We start from the raw sequence: 15,996 nt of genomic DNA, 5'->3' as shown, positions 1-15,996 counted from the left end.
CTTCTACGGGGCCATAACGGAAGTTACAAAGTAATGGAGCCTTTTATACATGGTCGTGTTTCTTTAGAAATAAAAAAATGGACAAATTAAGTGTTTGGACGCCTCAGATGTAAAGTTATTCGCTGTCAAAGTGACGCCAAAATGAACGGGAGTTGAAGGAATGCTAACACCGGGTGAAGTTCTGCTACAATGGCGGCTCCCGCGAGGCTTCAGTTTCCGGCTGATGGATTACACTCTTGATTAAACCATCTCTGGATGAACTTTCTTCTCCCGTATCCTCTCTTCTGCGCACACCTGAAAGGTTTGTTTGAGCTGCACCCTCTACTGTACAGGCTTGAATTTGCATTTCCTTCAGCCTGAGGCTTATTTATTTCACAGTTGTGTGAAAGGGCCTTTACATTAGAACTTTTTCTGTTATTATTTTGTTATACAAGTAAGCAAGCCCGGCCCAGGTGAAAAAAAGTAATGCAAAAGACACTTAAACACATTGCTTTCCGTAAAAATTAACTAGGTAGGCTAACACAATTAGTTACTTTTTGGGGAGCAAGGCAATATTGTAACGCATTGCTTTTAAAAGTAAATATCCCTAACACCGGTTATTTCAAAATAAAACTATTTTAAAAAATTCGGTAATTGAAATAAAACTGAAATTAAGTAAAAAATAAGATGAAACTAAACAAAAAAACTAAGGTTGTAAATGTTGCTTTGGAAACTAATTGAAATTAATAAGTTTAAGTTAAAGTACAAAACTTACTAATGCTAAAATTAAAATAAATTAAAGCCAATAAGAAATATATATTAAAAAATGTTTTATATATATATATATATATATATATAAAACATATATAACAAATCAATTAAAATTAAAACTGTAAATATAAAAATGGAAAACTAATTCAAAATATGAATGAATACTATAATACTAAATAATACTAAATTAACACTGCTGATAGTGTTGTTTATTTGTGTCTAATTCATTATAGCATCCAATTCAAATAAAATGCATATCATATGAATGGGAAAAAAATTGTTTTTAATTTAATTTTTGATTTTGAATAAGGTCAAATTAGTTGCACCAGGCAAATAGAGATAAATTTAGTTAATTAATTCTATAGATCCTAACTTGCATTGAAAGGAGTGTTTGCAATGTAAAGAATGAGAGTGATGCAGCAGGGCTTTTTTTTAGCACATTTAGCACCTGGTTAAACTAGATTACAAGTGGTGATGAAAAGAACTGTTTTTGCACTAAAATACTGAAAAACTGTCAACATTTTAACACATTTTTCATTAATAGATGCAACAAGCAACACATTTCAACACAGAGCTCTCCACAGTGGCATAATCTAGATTTTTGTATCACAATCTTTATATAGAATAATCGCTTCTAGGCCAATCCCAAATGTGTCATATCTTTTTCTGTACTCGGCTTAAAGTGGGCCAGTAAAACCCCCAGTGGGACTCCTGCCCCCCCGCAGGGTGGGTGAGACTGGCCACTTCATCACAAAGGATGCACTTCATTACAGCAGATTGATAAAACCTGATAAAATCTGATAACATATAATTTGAGACGGCTTGCATGAGGATAAGCATTTTATATCATTAAATCGAGTATTATGAGTTATTGGTATTTGGTAGCAGGAGTTAGAAGAAAACTTGTTCAAGATAACTTGTATGCCACAGATTCTCAGCTTCTCCTCTGATTTTTCAGTGTTGTCGGGGCAAATTTGCCCAGAGGCATCTAGACAGCATTAATATATATGGATGTAGGCAACTAGGCCCACGGATATCAACAAGTGATTTTTAAAGAGGACCCATGAAGAAACTTAACATTAACATATATGTAACATATAATTTAAGTTATTCAAAAGTTTTACCCCCAAAACTTTTTTTATGGCTATGACATTTTTCTAATGGTCTGGCATACTTGTTGATGTTGTTCTAAAATAACACATAGACTTTGACACTGAGATTTTTCTGGTTATCCATTAGCAGAAAGCATATAAAGGGCTGAGTTCTCTGCACACACACTCCTATTGAAACAGAACAACAGGTTTAGCAGGAGTGATCGCTGACTCATGTGATCCACGCCACACTCATTTGATTAGCTTGACCAAAACGTCCTCTTTAAACACCTGTCTCTTCCTATTTTCACACCATTAGATGAAATGCTGTTTGTGTGAAGAGCTGCTCTGTAGGATCAGGCCAGATGCTCTTAGCTGCACCAGGATAAACCTCTTACGGTTCAAAAGGCCAAACGTTACAGTGTAGAAACACCATATTCTTTATTTTTACCTCCCCCACATTATTCACATCACGAATAAATCACTCAATGCACTTTAATCTCTTCACTGAGCTCTGGTTTCCGTGCTGAGCTAGATCAAATTTTGGATGTCAGCCTAAACTAAGTATTTGTTTTGACCATTTTTTTCTTAATTTAAGATGAATTTGATACAAAATCATTTGCTGTCACGCTGGTAATAACAATATTAAAACATATTTCGTGGTATAATTTATATATATATATATATATATATATATATATATATATATATATATATATATATATATATATATATATATATATATTAATTATATGTATACATTTAAATGTAATTAATTATTTTAAATTAATGTTATTTTAAAAATTAATTTAAAAAGTATTTTTACACAATATATATATACATTTTTTTCTTTTGTTTTTGATATTAAATGTCCCAGATTTTCTGTGACATTCAACCTACAACCTGACATTCATAAGTTGAAAATGATGCAATCATTAGTCATAATAAGTAACAAAACTCCATAACAGATTAGTTTGTCAAAACGGATAAGATTTCTAACAAAAGATATTGTTATCTAAAAAAGGCCTTACACTTCTGTAGTGAATGGAAATGTGTAGAAAATAAGTTAAACAAAACAAAACTGCGAGAAAAAAATACATCATATACATATATGAATATAAAAATATACAGTATGCTATATTAAGACAGCTGAAAGCAGTCTACATTACTTGAGGGTTTGGTCTCTTTGTGCTTAAATATCAAGCATGTAATAATTGGGGAATTGTAACCATCATTGTGACTTCCTACGTGACTTTGTGCTTGTTACATTTATAGTTGGAGACAATGGCAGTTGATGTTTTGAAATATCTGAGGAATTCCGGTGACAGACGATTAAGAGAAAACAATCGCTGCTGACCACTTCTGCTTTGACCCGGAGCACCTGACCTTAACAAAAATATTCACTTTATGCGTTTTATCAACAGACCCATCAATGCATTACGACATAAGACTGAAATATACTAAAAGGGCCAACAGAGTCGCCCACATTCTGAAACGGGACCGTTCTCTCAGCCGTGCCAGGATACAGCGATGAAAATGTGTCAGAAAGCAACTCGGGAATACAGCAAAGCCAAGAGAGCAGACAAAGCTGCTCCAAACAGTGAAACGAAGATGTTTACCATTCCAGAAGATAAGATAAGATTTACAGGAATATTGTCTAATCCATTTCTACATTTATGCATGTGGCAGATGCTTTCATTGCATTCAAGGTATGCTCTTTATCAGATCATGCATTCTCTGTGAACAGAATCCATGACCTTACCGTTGTTAGTGTCATGCTCTACTGTTTGAGCTACAAGAATGCTTTCTAAAGTAAGGGAAATATCACAAAAAATTCAGTGAACAAATAAAAGACTAAATCGTTCTTGGAACTTCATTTAACAACATAACAGTATGGAGGTCAGAGGCTTGTTTGCTATTCGTTCCACTCAGATGGAACTCTACACATATCCAGATGCATTATGGGTAAGACAAAACACCATTAGACAGGTTAAACCCCACCCCGAGCTGTCTCACTGAAACTGTTGACATCATCACCAGCTCTTTGCACAACGGTCTTTTCAGACGTCAACAGAAACACTCATATTGCTCTGAATTCACAGAATACCTCAAGGCTGTAACTGATCTTCAATCTGAAAATATGTTGAAACAGTATGTACCTTCAAACTGTATCGGTTTACCTGAGAAACGAATTGCACTTTTAGCTAAAAAACACTTTATTTATCAGACTATAGTGACACAATTCCATTGAGTTTCAACGTGTTTCATCAAGTGGATAGCGGGGAGACAACAGAAAATGATGTGAAGAAGCACATAATACAAACCAGACTCAAACCATGCCTTCCACATTGGCTCCATGGCTCAATGTGTTATGCCTGGAACACACCAAACCGACGCCGACAAACTAGCACTGATAAAAGCCGACTGTGTTGTCGCCTCGCGTCGGGGGAAAAAGCTGCACTTGAACACACCGAGAGAACTACAGCCGACTGTCAGCTAGCATGCGCGTTCTGCGCCTGCGTGTAAATGACACAACTGTCTATTTCTGCAGATATATGCGTCTATATTCGTCATTCAAAAAGGGAAACCGACGCTGCAGGCTGCAGAAACACATACCGTACACAAAGCAGTGTGTGCTTACCGTTTTGAATATCAATCCTGCTAAACACTTCCTTTATTCCAGTCCGCTCATGTTAATATTGAAATATTTGCCAAGGAACACTTAGGTAAGATGATGTAACATATGAACAGCCTTCTATCTGCAGCATTTTGACTTCTTTGCTCGCCGTTTTGCTATTACTCTCGTGCACAGCCAATCAGAGTTCCCTCTTTCACCGACGGCCCGACGGCGATTCAACATGTCGAATCGGTCGAAACAAAGCCGACGTGGACCAATTTCACCCGAGGGTGCGGAACACACTGAGAAGACTTAGTCGGCCGACGCACAAAAACTGCCCGACGGCCGACCGTCGCTTTGGTGTGTTCCAGGCTTTAAAGTCCTCATTGTGTGATTTCACACATCACAACTATTCCACATAAGCTACAAACTTGCGCATCTCACCTCATGGTACGGGCCTCTGGTGTTCCTCAACCAGCAGCGGCTCAGCTCACTCAGTTCCACGATGGGCTGCACCTTCAGACGCACCGTGTCTCCAGACTGCTTGATCATCTCCACGATCTCATCCCTGTTTTTACTTTCCACGTTCCTCCCATTGATCTCTACCAGACGGTCACCTGGCACCAGACCCAAAGTTGGGTCCTTATTCCCAGCGCCGGGCTCAGCAAAGTGGACCACCTTTCTGTAGGGCGACCCATCGGGCTGCTGGTCCACCATGGTGATACGGCGAAGGGAAAAGCCGAAATCGCCAGTGTTGCGGCGCTGAAGTTCCAATTCTCTTGGCGCAGGAACCTGAGGAGGCGCCAAAGCAGGCAAGCACAAATCTGCAGGGAATGTCCGTTCCACTATCTCTGGGACCTGGACACTCTTTACAGGTCTGGTTTGGTGGGGCATATGTAGGGCTGATGGATTGAATACCTTGACCTCTACCTGAGGCGACGGAATGGTGGAGTTCTGGCCTGATGGTGCGGCCGATCCTGAGGGGCTTTCCTCTTTGCTCTTCTGTGAGAAAGAAAACCGCTCTAAGACTTGTTCAACCGGGGAGTTCTGCTTCGTCATGGAGTCAAACTTGGCCACCCGTTCTTTGACGGAATTCCGGCGGACATCTTGCTCCACCTTAATGTCATCACTTGAGCTTGCGGGCGTTACGGTACCCTGAGTGTAGAGTTTGCTGAGGTCCACATCCGTCAGACTGAGCTCTGTGTTTCGGACCACTTTGATGGGAATGGGGCTGGAAATCTCCAGCTTCCCTTTCAACTCCCGTTTAGAGCTGCTCCGGTGAAGATTAAAGAAACCTCTCCTCACGCTCATTTCCTCTAGACTCTTCAGCTCGGCTGGAGACATTCGCTCTTTTTTCTCCTTCTTCTCCTTTTTCTCCTTTTTTGATCCATCCTTCTCCTTATCTTTATCTTTCTTGATCAAGTGGAACATAGTTGGACCTAAATGTAGAATCTACCAGATGTTGTTCTCTTCACACCATAGAGATCAATAATAGCGTTCAGTCAGGACCAGCAGCAGATCACAGCACCAAGGGTGAAGGTGAAGCCCTCCTCTAAAACAACAGATTGACAGAAGACATTTTTAAGTACAATAATAGTCGTTTTGTTGTTATTATTAATAACAATAATAAATATATATATATATATATATATATATATATATATATATATATATATATATATATATATATATTATCTCACATAAGTGAATACACCCCTCACATTTCAGCAAACATTTTAGTATATCTTCTCAAGGGACAATACTATAGAAATGAAACTTGGATATATTTTAGAGTATACGTATATTTACTGCTTAACTCAACGTACAGCCATTATTGTCAAAATAGCTGGCAACAAAAGTGAGTACAACCTAAGTGATAATAGCTGTAAGTCGTTTAACCATGCAAAGCCACATGTCCTATTCATCATGTTCATATTTTTGTCTGCTTGACAGGACCATACAAATCTGTGTATCTTATATTAGAGCAGTTAAAATGTGCGCTTTGATTACATTTCTCTAATCCTGACCACTGGATGTTCAACATGGCACCTCATGGCAATCAACTCTCTAAGGATTTGATCATTAGAATTATTGCTCTCCACAAAGTTGACCCTAGGCTATAAGGAGATTGGTAACACCCTGAAATTGAGTTATAGTACAGGCCAGGGTCATACAGAGGTTTTCCAAGACTGGTTCCACTCAGAACAGGCTTTGCAAGGGCCAATAAAAGAAGTTGAATCATCGTGCTGTGCGTCAGGTCCAGAAGCTGGCTTCAAAAAAGCATGATCATGCCAGCATTGCTTTAGAGGTTGCAGAAGCGGAAGGTCAGCTCAGACCATACGCCACACACTGCAACCAGTCGGTTTGCATGGCCGTAGTCCCAGAAGGAAACCTCTTCTGAAGCTGGCTCACAAGAAAGCCCGCAAACAGTTTGCTGAAGGCAACCTGTCCAAGAGCATGAGTTACTGGAACCATGTCCTGTGGCAACTTGTTTGCCTCAGTTGGTGTCCAACAGGTGTGGCGACGCCCTGGTAAGGAGTACCAAGAAAAATGTGTCTTGCCTACAGTCAAGCATGGTGTTGGTAGCATCATCATGGTCTGGGCTGCATGAGTGCTGCGCTTCATTGAGGGAAACATGGATTCCAACATGTACTGTGATATTTTGAAGCAGAACATGATGCCCTACCTTCAGAAACTGTGCCGAACGGCATGATAACGACCCCAAGCACACCGCCAAGATGACAACTGCCTTTCTGAGGAAGCTGAGGGTGAACATGATGAAGTGGCCCGGTATGTCTCCAGGCCCGAACACTATTGAACACCTGCGGTGATCCTCAAGCGGAAGGTGGAGAGGCGCCATGTGTCTAACATCCATCGGCTCCGTGATGTCATTATGGAGGAGTGGAAGAGGATCCGAGCAACAACCTGTGCAACTCTGGTGAATTACATGCCTAGGAGGATTAAGGCAGTGCTAGATAACAATGGTGCTCACACAAAATATTGACTCTTTGGACACAGTTTTGACATGTTCACTTAGGGTGTACTCACTTTTGTTGCCAGCTATTTTGACAATAATGGCTGTATGAGTTATTTTCAGAGGACAGTAAATATGTACTGCTATACAAGCAGCACATTGACTACTCTAAAATATATCCAAGTTTCATTTCTATAGTATTGTCCCTTGAGAAGGTATATTAAAATGATTGCTGAAATGTGAGGGGTGTACTTACTTTTGTGAGATACTGTACACACATATATTAAAAGCATTGTAGATTTACTTCCAGTATAATATTAGTAATTTAAGTATATACTTTTTTATTTTATATATATATATATATACACTATATATATATATATATATATATATATATATATATATATTAGTATGATATTGTGCATAAGACAGCAACAATGTTTATGTCCGTCCTTTCAGTAATTCATGGGTTAACTCACTAAGCTAAATAACCCACATAATTTATTAATCAAAAGAGTAAAAAATTGGACATGTGACGGAAGACCGCTGTGTGACGTCACGCACTCCCATTGGCTGTTCTTACCTTTCCTGACAGGTACAAAAAAGCTCGGCTAGAGAGTCGTATAGCTTTTAATCATCGACAACAGTTATATCACTGTTTATACAATTTTATACATTTAATAAAACAATGAGATAAACTCGTGATGATCTTAAATCGATCAGTTTTCCCGATTATCCAAACAAAACGAGTAGAATGAACCACTTCCTGAAACTCATTTCATCTCCCCTCAACGCTTCCTCTTTGAATTAAATTCAACTCTATTTTGTTATATCAAAACTACAACACATTATTTATGATACGAAATGACTTGACCTCGCCTGCAGAATCGTGTCTATCATGTAATGATGAATTCGGCTCTATAAATAAACTACCGGCAGAAACTCTCATTGATTCAGCTCTGAAAGTAAATATGTTTTTTATATATATATTTGTAACTTTAATATATTGCCCCTTGATGCAGTATTTACACCACATACTCATACCTGCATTTATATAATTTCTTTGATCTTGTATAAAGTGAAACACGTCATATGGCTTTAAGGTGAATGTTTTGGTTCGCGTAATGCGCTTCACTAAGCCTCTTTATTCCGCATAAAAACAAACAGACAGTCTGTTCACCTGTACAGTGAACTAAAGACAAACACCGCTAATGATAAACATACTTACCGCTGAAACAGTGATGAAATAGGCTGGCGATCCCCGGTGCGCACTGAACTGCTGCACCGGTCCTATGGAAACAGTGTTGGACTGTCAGTGGAGCGCGCGCACCAACTGAGCGCGCTCCCGGCTCACTGAGCCCTGCTGGATATGATCCCTTCAAGAAGATTTGAACAAATCAATGGATCCCCTTCTGTATGACTAAGAGACTTTTAGCTTGAGAGATACTTGAGAGATAAAAGTTTAATTTGTCTGATGTACAGCATAGCACTTTAAAAATGCAACAAATTAAATAAAAATTAAACAAATAGTAGATGGAAAAATAAAGATAATAATTTCTATTATTTTAATTTGATAATTTGAATATGATTTATTAATATGTCCCTAAAAAAGAATAATAAAAAGTATAAATAGGCCTATAAGAGTAAAGTGCACACTATTCACATTGTATACAAATAATGTATAATATGATATTAAATATAATTACAAACAAATAATCATTATTTTTTTTATATATATATATATATATATATATATATATATATATATATATATATATATATGCCTACATTATATATATTCTATAAATTTATGTAAAGGATATGATTGTTTTGAAAAGACAATAATTTGTATTAAATATATTTTTAAAATGTTGTTCCTATATATATATATATATATATATATTATAAATAATGATAAAAAAAAAATATATATATATATATATTTAATACAAATTATTGTATTTTCAAAACAATCATGTCCTTTATATGAATTTATGTAAAACTTGCATTGCACTATACTATTGAACATGGCTTTATGGTTCAAACTAGTTTGCATGGCCATAGCGCCCTCCTATGGACCAACTCTCTGACAGCATTAATCCCTCTTGCATGTTTTTATGATTCTTCTGTTACGCAATAATCTACAAAATCTCCATCTGTTGCACATTTGTGATGCATTTTATATTAAATTCATATTAATACAACGTCTCTTGTTCTGGTCTTGGAGCCTGAATACATATATAAAGCACAAAGCTTTAGTGGGTTTAGTGGCATATATTACAATAAAAAAAAAAGTAAAAAATAAAATATAGTGGGTCCATGCATTTAAAGGGTTATTTCACCCAACAATTACAATTTTGTCATCATACTCACCCTCAAGTTGTTCCAAACCTGTATGAGTTTCTTTCTTCTGCTGAACTTTTGAAGAACGGCTACCACTGACTTCTATAGTATTTTCCCCCCACCAAGTCAATGGCTATCAACTGTCTGGTTACCAACATTCTTCAAAAGTCTTTTGTGTTCAACATAAGAAAGAAAAAAATACAGGTTTTGAACAACTTGAGGGTGAGTAAGTAATGACAAAATTTTCATTTTTGGGTGAGCTATCACTTTAAGGTCCACTAATCCAAATCCATATTAAATATTTAAAATAAGTTAAACCATTAACCATACCATATCCAAAAGCTTCAAAAGCTAGATTTTCACTGTGGTGTTTTGATAGAAAAGCTAAAAGATTGATAAAACCCCCACAGAAAAACCCACATACACAAGGAAAGAGTCTGGCATTGCATCAGTAATATATGTATATACATTTGAAACCAGATATTTACATACACTTGAGAAAAAAACACAAAACTTTTATTTCTTTACTGTCATACATTAAATCAGAGTAAACTTTTTCTGTTTTAGATCAATAAATATTAACATATTTTTCGCATTTGTTAAATGTCAGAATTGAGCGAGGGATAATTTGTATGTTCACTTTCATCAAAGTCAGAAGTATACATACACTAAGTTTATTGTGTCTGTAAACAGAAAGAAAACTCCAGATGATTCCATTCTGAGCTTAAGAAGCTTCTGATAGGTTAATTGATTCCATTTGAGTTAATTGGTGGCACACCTGTGGATGCATATAAAGGCACACCTCAAACACAGAGGGTGCTTCTCATTTCTTATTTGTGCATCCTCGTTTCCTTTCCTCGCGTCTCAGCTCCTCCCCCTGTAGGATGTGAGGGAAGGCTGCGAGGAAAGAAAATGAGGACTGAGGAATCGAATGAAAGCTTTTTTATACATTGGAATACCTGATCACTCGAGCGTCACTTCACAGCGTCATCAGCAGCGTTCAAAGGATCTGCCCTCATATTGTTGAAGTTTTTTTATTTAAGAAATTCATAATGTATAATAATAAAGCAAGATAACCTGTTGATATATGTGAGATGTGTGGTCTATATAAACTGCAGGGGTAAAGTGTAAATTCAAATTATTGTGACCGATGTGAAGGGAGAGGAGAATGTATACATGCGCAATGTTTAGTCAATAAAACACTTCCGCATAGGATACACCTGTGTATCCTCGCTCATAACTCCTCTGAAAGCCTCCTCACTCCTCGATCCTCGACTCCTCACGGTGCAATTAGAGAATTGAGATGTCCTTCAAGATGGCTGTGCTTGATTGGTTTCCGGGTCATAGGATGGAGGACAGAGGAGCGAGGAGACGAGGAGGGATATTGAGAAGCACCCAGAGCTTCTTTCTTTGACATCATGGGAAAATCAAGAGAAATCAACCAAGACATCAGGAAAAGAATTGTGGACCTCCAAGTGTGGCTCATCCTTAGGTGCAATTTCCAGATGCCTGAAGGTCCCACGTTCATCTGTTCAGACAATAATACGCAAGTATAAAAAACATGGGAATGTACAACCATCATACCGCTCAGGAAGGAGACGGATTCTGAGTCCCAGAGAGGAACGTTTTTTGGTGCGAAATGTGTGAATCCATCCCAGAACAACAGCAAAAGACCTTGTGAAGATGCTAGCTGAAACTGGAAAGACAGTGTCATTATCCACAGTAAAACGAGAATGGACTGGTGCACTTCACAAAATAGATGGCATCATGAGAAAAGAAAATATTGTGGATATATTGAAGCAACATCTGAAGACATCAGCCAGGAAGTTAAAGCTTGGGCGCAAATGGGTCTTCCAAATGGACAATGACCCCAAGCATACCTCCAAATTAGTTACAAAGTGGCTTAAGGACAACAAAGTCAAGGTATTGGAGTGGCCATCACAAAGCCCTGATCTCAATCCCATAGAAAATTTGTGAGCGGCACTGAAATGGCGAGTGCGAGCAAGAAGGCCTACAAACCTGACCCAGTTACACCAGTTCTTTCAAGAGGAACCAAATACTAAGGAAGTCTACTGTATACTTCTGACTTTGATGAAAGTGATAAAAAAAAATACATAAAAATTATCCCTCGCTCGATTCTGACATTTAACAAATGCAAAAAATATGTTAATATTTATTGATCTAAAACAGAAAAAGTTTACTCTGATTTAATGTATGAGAGTAAAGAAATAAAAGTTTTTGTGTTTTTTTTTCTGAAGTGTATGTAAATATATGGTTTCAACTGTATAAAAAATCAAATGTAAGTCTTATAATTATAGTATAATTAGGCCTATAGTCAGCAGTCTGGGTTTACTACTGGAGTTTTTTTTTTTTTTTTTTTATGTGTGTAATTCAGCTTTGCCCGTTTCTTCACGCCTGACCTCACTGTACTTCCTTCAATCCTCAGGTCTTTAGACAATTTTGTGCCAAACATAAGCAGTTTAAAAGGTACTTACACAAGAGGATTTTTTTAAAGTAAAATACCTATATGAGGGCTACATTCAGGTCACATTTCATATGTTCACCGCAAGAACATAATGTACAAAAATGATCCTGATGCAACCACTGTGTCATAGCTGGCAAAATATACAGATCCTTTCTGTAAAACAGCTAATGGGTCATTTCCTTCAAAACAGAAAATACCAGAAAATTGTGCTTTATTAAAAGTAAAGCATGCAATTTATATACTTAATAAAATATATTATTAATTAATGTTTATCTAATTAATTATTTTTATTTGTATTTAATTTATTTTAATTTATTTATTGTAAATTAAAGATTGATATATTGAGATCCTAAATAAATTATTTTATCTTTTAACATAGTGTATATGTCACAAACAGGGCTTAGATTAACCCAGGATTAGGCCTTAGTTTAATTAGGACATTTAAGTAGCTTTTATAAACGTGCCTTAGAAGAAAAAAATATTACTGGTGTGCATCTTGAGACAAAACAATAGCACTGATGTATTTTAGGATAGTGCAAGTTGCTTTCAGTTAACACAGCTCAAACATGCATTTAAGTCTGAGACTAGGCTTAAGCCTTGTCTGTGAAACCAGGGTTTAATGTTTGACAGCCACACAAAAATAACTATTATACTACTTTTAGAAAAAACCACCCATATAAAGCCTGACCTTTTAATCTCTCTGTGACGGTGACCTTAGAAGGGAACCCCGCTGATAATAAATCAGGTTATTAGGTTAATTCAGTTCAGGACTCGCTCTGTATGTCGCTCTTCATTATAAAACGATCCAAAAGTAGATCAAGCTGTCTCTGTGTCTTCAGATAATCATTCTTGTGTGTCTGCGGGTGGATTTATATAGGAATACAGGGGTTGGACAATGAAACATAAACACCTGGATTTTGACCACAATAATTTATTATTGTATTATTTATTTTGTTCTGTACATGCTGTAGCGCTTTGAGTCCGAAAAAAGGCACATTACAAATAAAATGTTATTATTAGTAGTATGGTGTAGATGGGTCTTCTTTGGCAACGGTATCAACTTGTCTTGGGAATGACAGATATAAGTCCTTCACAGAGGGATTTTGAGCCATTCCTCTTCCAGAACAGCGGGTCTTCCAGGTCACAATGTGACACCCCAAAGTAATATTCAGATCTGGTACTGTGCAGAACATGGGAGACGTTCAACTGACACACAGAACCCCCTTAAGGGTACAATATTTAAACCATTGGGTGCACATGGTCCTCCAGAATGGTTCAGTAGTTGTTGGCAGTCATAGATATATACACTATAGAAGTCGCATTGGCTACGGCAGTTCATTGGAACAAATGCGTCAATAGCCGCCATCATGGAACAGGGGAGCCTCTCCTCTTTAATGCATCAGCGTCAATGTAGGAAAAGGTCTAACGGAAATAAAATCACCATAAATCGTCATGAATGCGTCATGAATGCGTCATGAATGCGTTCCAACGGAGTCCAGAGAAATTTTAAAAAATTGACAAAATTTCACATTCTTGTGAAATGTAATCCCTTGCTGTCTGGTTTTTAGATTTGGTTTGTGTGAACATTCATATGCTGCACAAAAGTCCGGCATCATCCATGAATTCAGCGTTACCTAGCTACTTCCTATGACAAGACCCCTGTTCCAAGATGGCGGCGGTTTTGACGCATGCTTAGAACCCCAAGGCGACATCTAGAGTATATATCTATGGTTGGCAGTGACGTGCCCATCTAGTAGTGGGCCTAGGGAAGGCCATGATGTTGCAGCCCAAATCATCACTGAAACCACTCTGGGCAGCAACAGTCCAGTGTTACGCCTCTTTGGGGATTCTCCACACCGTAACTCCCATGGATGTGGGAAAGACAGTGAAGGTGGACTCATCAAAGAACAAAACATGTTTCACATTGTCCACAGCCCAAGATTTTCCCTGTTGGCACCAATGAAACCAACATTTGCAGACATCCCAAGTCTCCCGGAAGTTCCGGGAGTCTCCCGCATATTGATAGCGGCTCCCTGATGCCCGCAAATTAGTTAAAATCTCCCGGAATCTAGAGCGCGCGAGCTCCAAACCGTGTAGCACGCGCACGACAGAGAGGGAGAGAGAGAGCGAGAGAACTTTCGTGTGTGTGCAAATGTGCGTGTGTGCCTCTTGAAGCGCGTGTAAACCCCTCTCCCCGTCAACAAAACCGACCAATCACACCCCCTCCCGCAACAAAAAGAGATACCTCCCTGAAATGACTTCTTGCAGGTTGGGATGTCTGCATTTGCCATTGGCATGAGTGACAAAATGTTTGGGTAACAGCCCGACAATGAATATTGACTTTGGAGCTATTGAAGCTCCCGACAAATAGTTTTGGTGAACAGGTGTGCATTTAATTCTGCTGTGAGTTGGGGAGCTTTGGTTTTATGTTTTTTGGGTGCAATCTGGGTTACCTGGATATCCCTTTCAGACAGCTTTCAGCAGTTAATACTGTTGGATGTGGTTTGTCCTGAATGGTGGTAATGCCAACATTACCCTGGATATAGCTCTGGATACACCACAAAGACTTGCTGTCTTGATCACAGATGAGCCAGTGAGACACACACCAACAATTCGTCCTCTTTTGATCTCTGATAAGTCTCCTATGTTTTGTTGATTGCAATATTTTATGTACAGCTGTGCTATTGCTCTGCTAATTCAACCTTCACACTCTAGTTTTACAAATGGAATGTAAAATCAGTGAAGATTGTCCACCAGGTTGCAAATATAAAGGAGTGAAACAGGGATGGGCAACTTTGGTCCTGGATGGCCACTGTCCTGCAGTGTTTAGCTCCAACCCTGAAAAAAAAAACATCTAATACCTGCTTTCTTGACCTTGATTAGCTGGTTAAGGTCTGCTTGATTGGGGTTGGAGCTAAACTCTGCAGGACAGTGGCCCTCCAGGACCAAAGTTGCCCAACCATGGTGTGAAGCCTCCAAAATTGACCAGTGTTTCAGTGTACAACCCCTGTAGCAGGTAAAATGGCGGATACAACGTATATCTGGTGTTTTACTGTTTTGAATGAATCGTTTAAGTAAATTAGCCTTTTTGTTCAATTCAGTTACACATCTCAGTGAATCTTGTTTGTGAACGAACTGAGCCAGATAATCTCATGAATGAACTGAATACACATAGCATCATCCTGCAGGTTCTTGTTTCGGTCGATTCAGTTGAGTGAATGATTCAATTTACTCAATTTGACAATTCACTCAATTCACTCAATTGCTATTTGACTTGAAGCGGTGCTGTGCACACCGATCGGTGTATGACATCAAAGTACCACAAGAGTGATTCGAAAGCATTCAGAGCCGTCTGCTATCTAATTGCTCTAGCTGTAGCTTGATGTCATGCACTGATCGGTCCATGCAGCGCCGCTTTCATTCGAACACACCTATTCTTTGCCGCTAACTCAGACAGAAATCGTCCCCTATACCCTTGAGCCAGGGACACACCAAGCCGACGTCAAAGACTTAAAAGCCTCTTGTCGGCTGTGTCTCAGCCAGAAAAAGCTGCGCTTGAACACACTAAGGAATGGCGAGTTATTTTCTTGCACTGACTTGTTCGTTAAGCTGAACAGCCATCAGAGTTCACTCTCTCACCGACGGCCCGACGCCAATTCAACATGCCGAATCAGTCCCAAAACACCGGACGGCGTCCGACTAGAGCCAACAATAGGGAACACATCGGAAAAACTAT

General features: G+C 38.3%; 1 protein-coding gene across 6 annotated transcripts in view; it reads right to left on the bottom strand.

Moving 5' to 3' along the window:
* The window catches only part of myo18aa (myosin XVIIIAa), a 60,714-nt gene extending 51,911 nt beyond the window's left edge, over positions 1 to 8,803 (bottom strand). For 4 of the 6 annotated variants that reach the window (XR_013207067.1, XR_013207068.1, XM_077242141.1 and 1 more), the window contains exons 1-2: positions 8,661 to 8,784; positions 4,903 to 6,010 (exon numbers count right to left, since the gene is read on the bottom strand). Coding sequence is in view for 4 of the 6 variants with exons in the window: in XM_077242141.1 (XP_077098256.1) it covers positions 4,903 to 5,889 (987 nt within the window). In the remaining 2 variants the exon portion in view is untranslated. Of the gene's footprint in view, positions 1 to 4,902; positions 6,011 to 8,660 lie in introns of all 6 variants that reach the window. The other 2 variants (XM_077242146.1, XM_077242139.1) reach the window with 2 other exon arrangements.
* Between the last annotated feature and the right edge of the window lie 7,193 nt (positions 8,804 to 15,996).

Source organism: Siphateles boraxobius, unplaced genomic scaffold (genome assembly GCF_051911475.1).
Source record: "Siphateles boraxobius isolate OS27281-9 unplaced genomic scaffold, OSU_SipBor_1 25, whole genome shotgun sequence".
Lineage (NCBI taxonomy): Eukaryota > Metazoa > Chordata > Actinopteri > Cypriniformes > Leuciscidae > Siphateles > Siphateles boraxobius.
The sequence above is the reverse complement of the archived record's forward strand: the minus strand, read 5'-3'. Positions and strand labels throughout refer to the sequence as shown.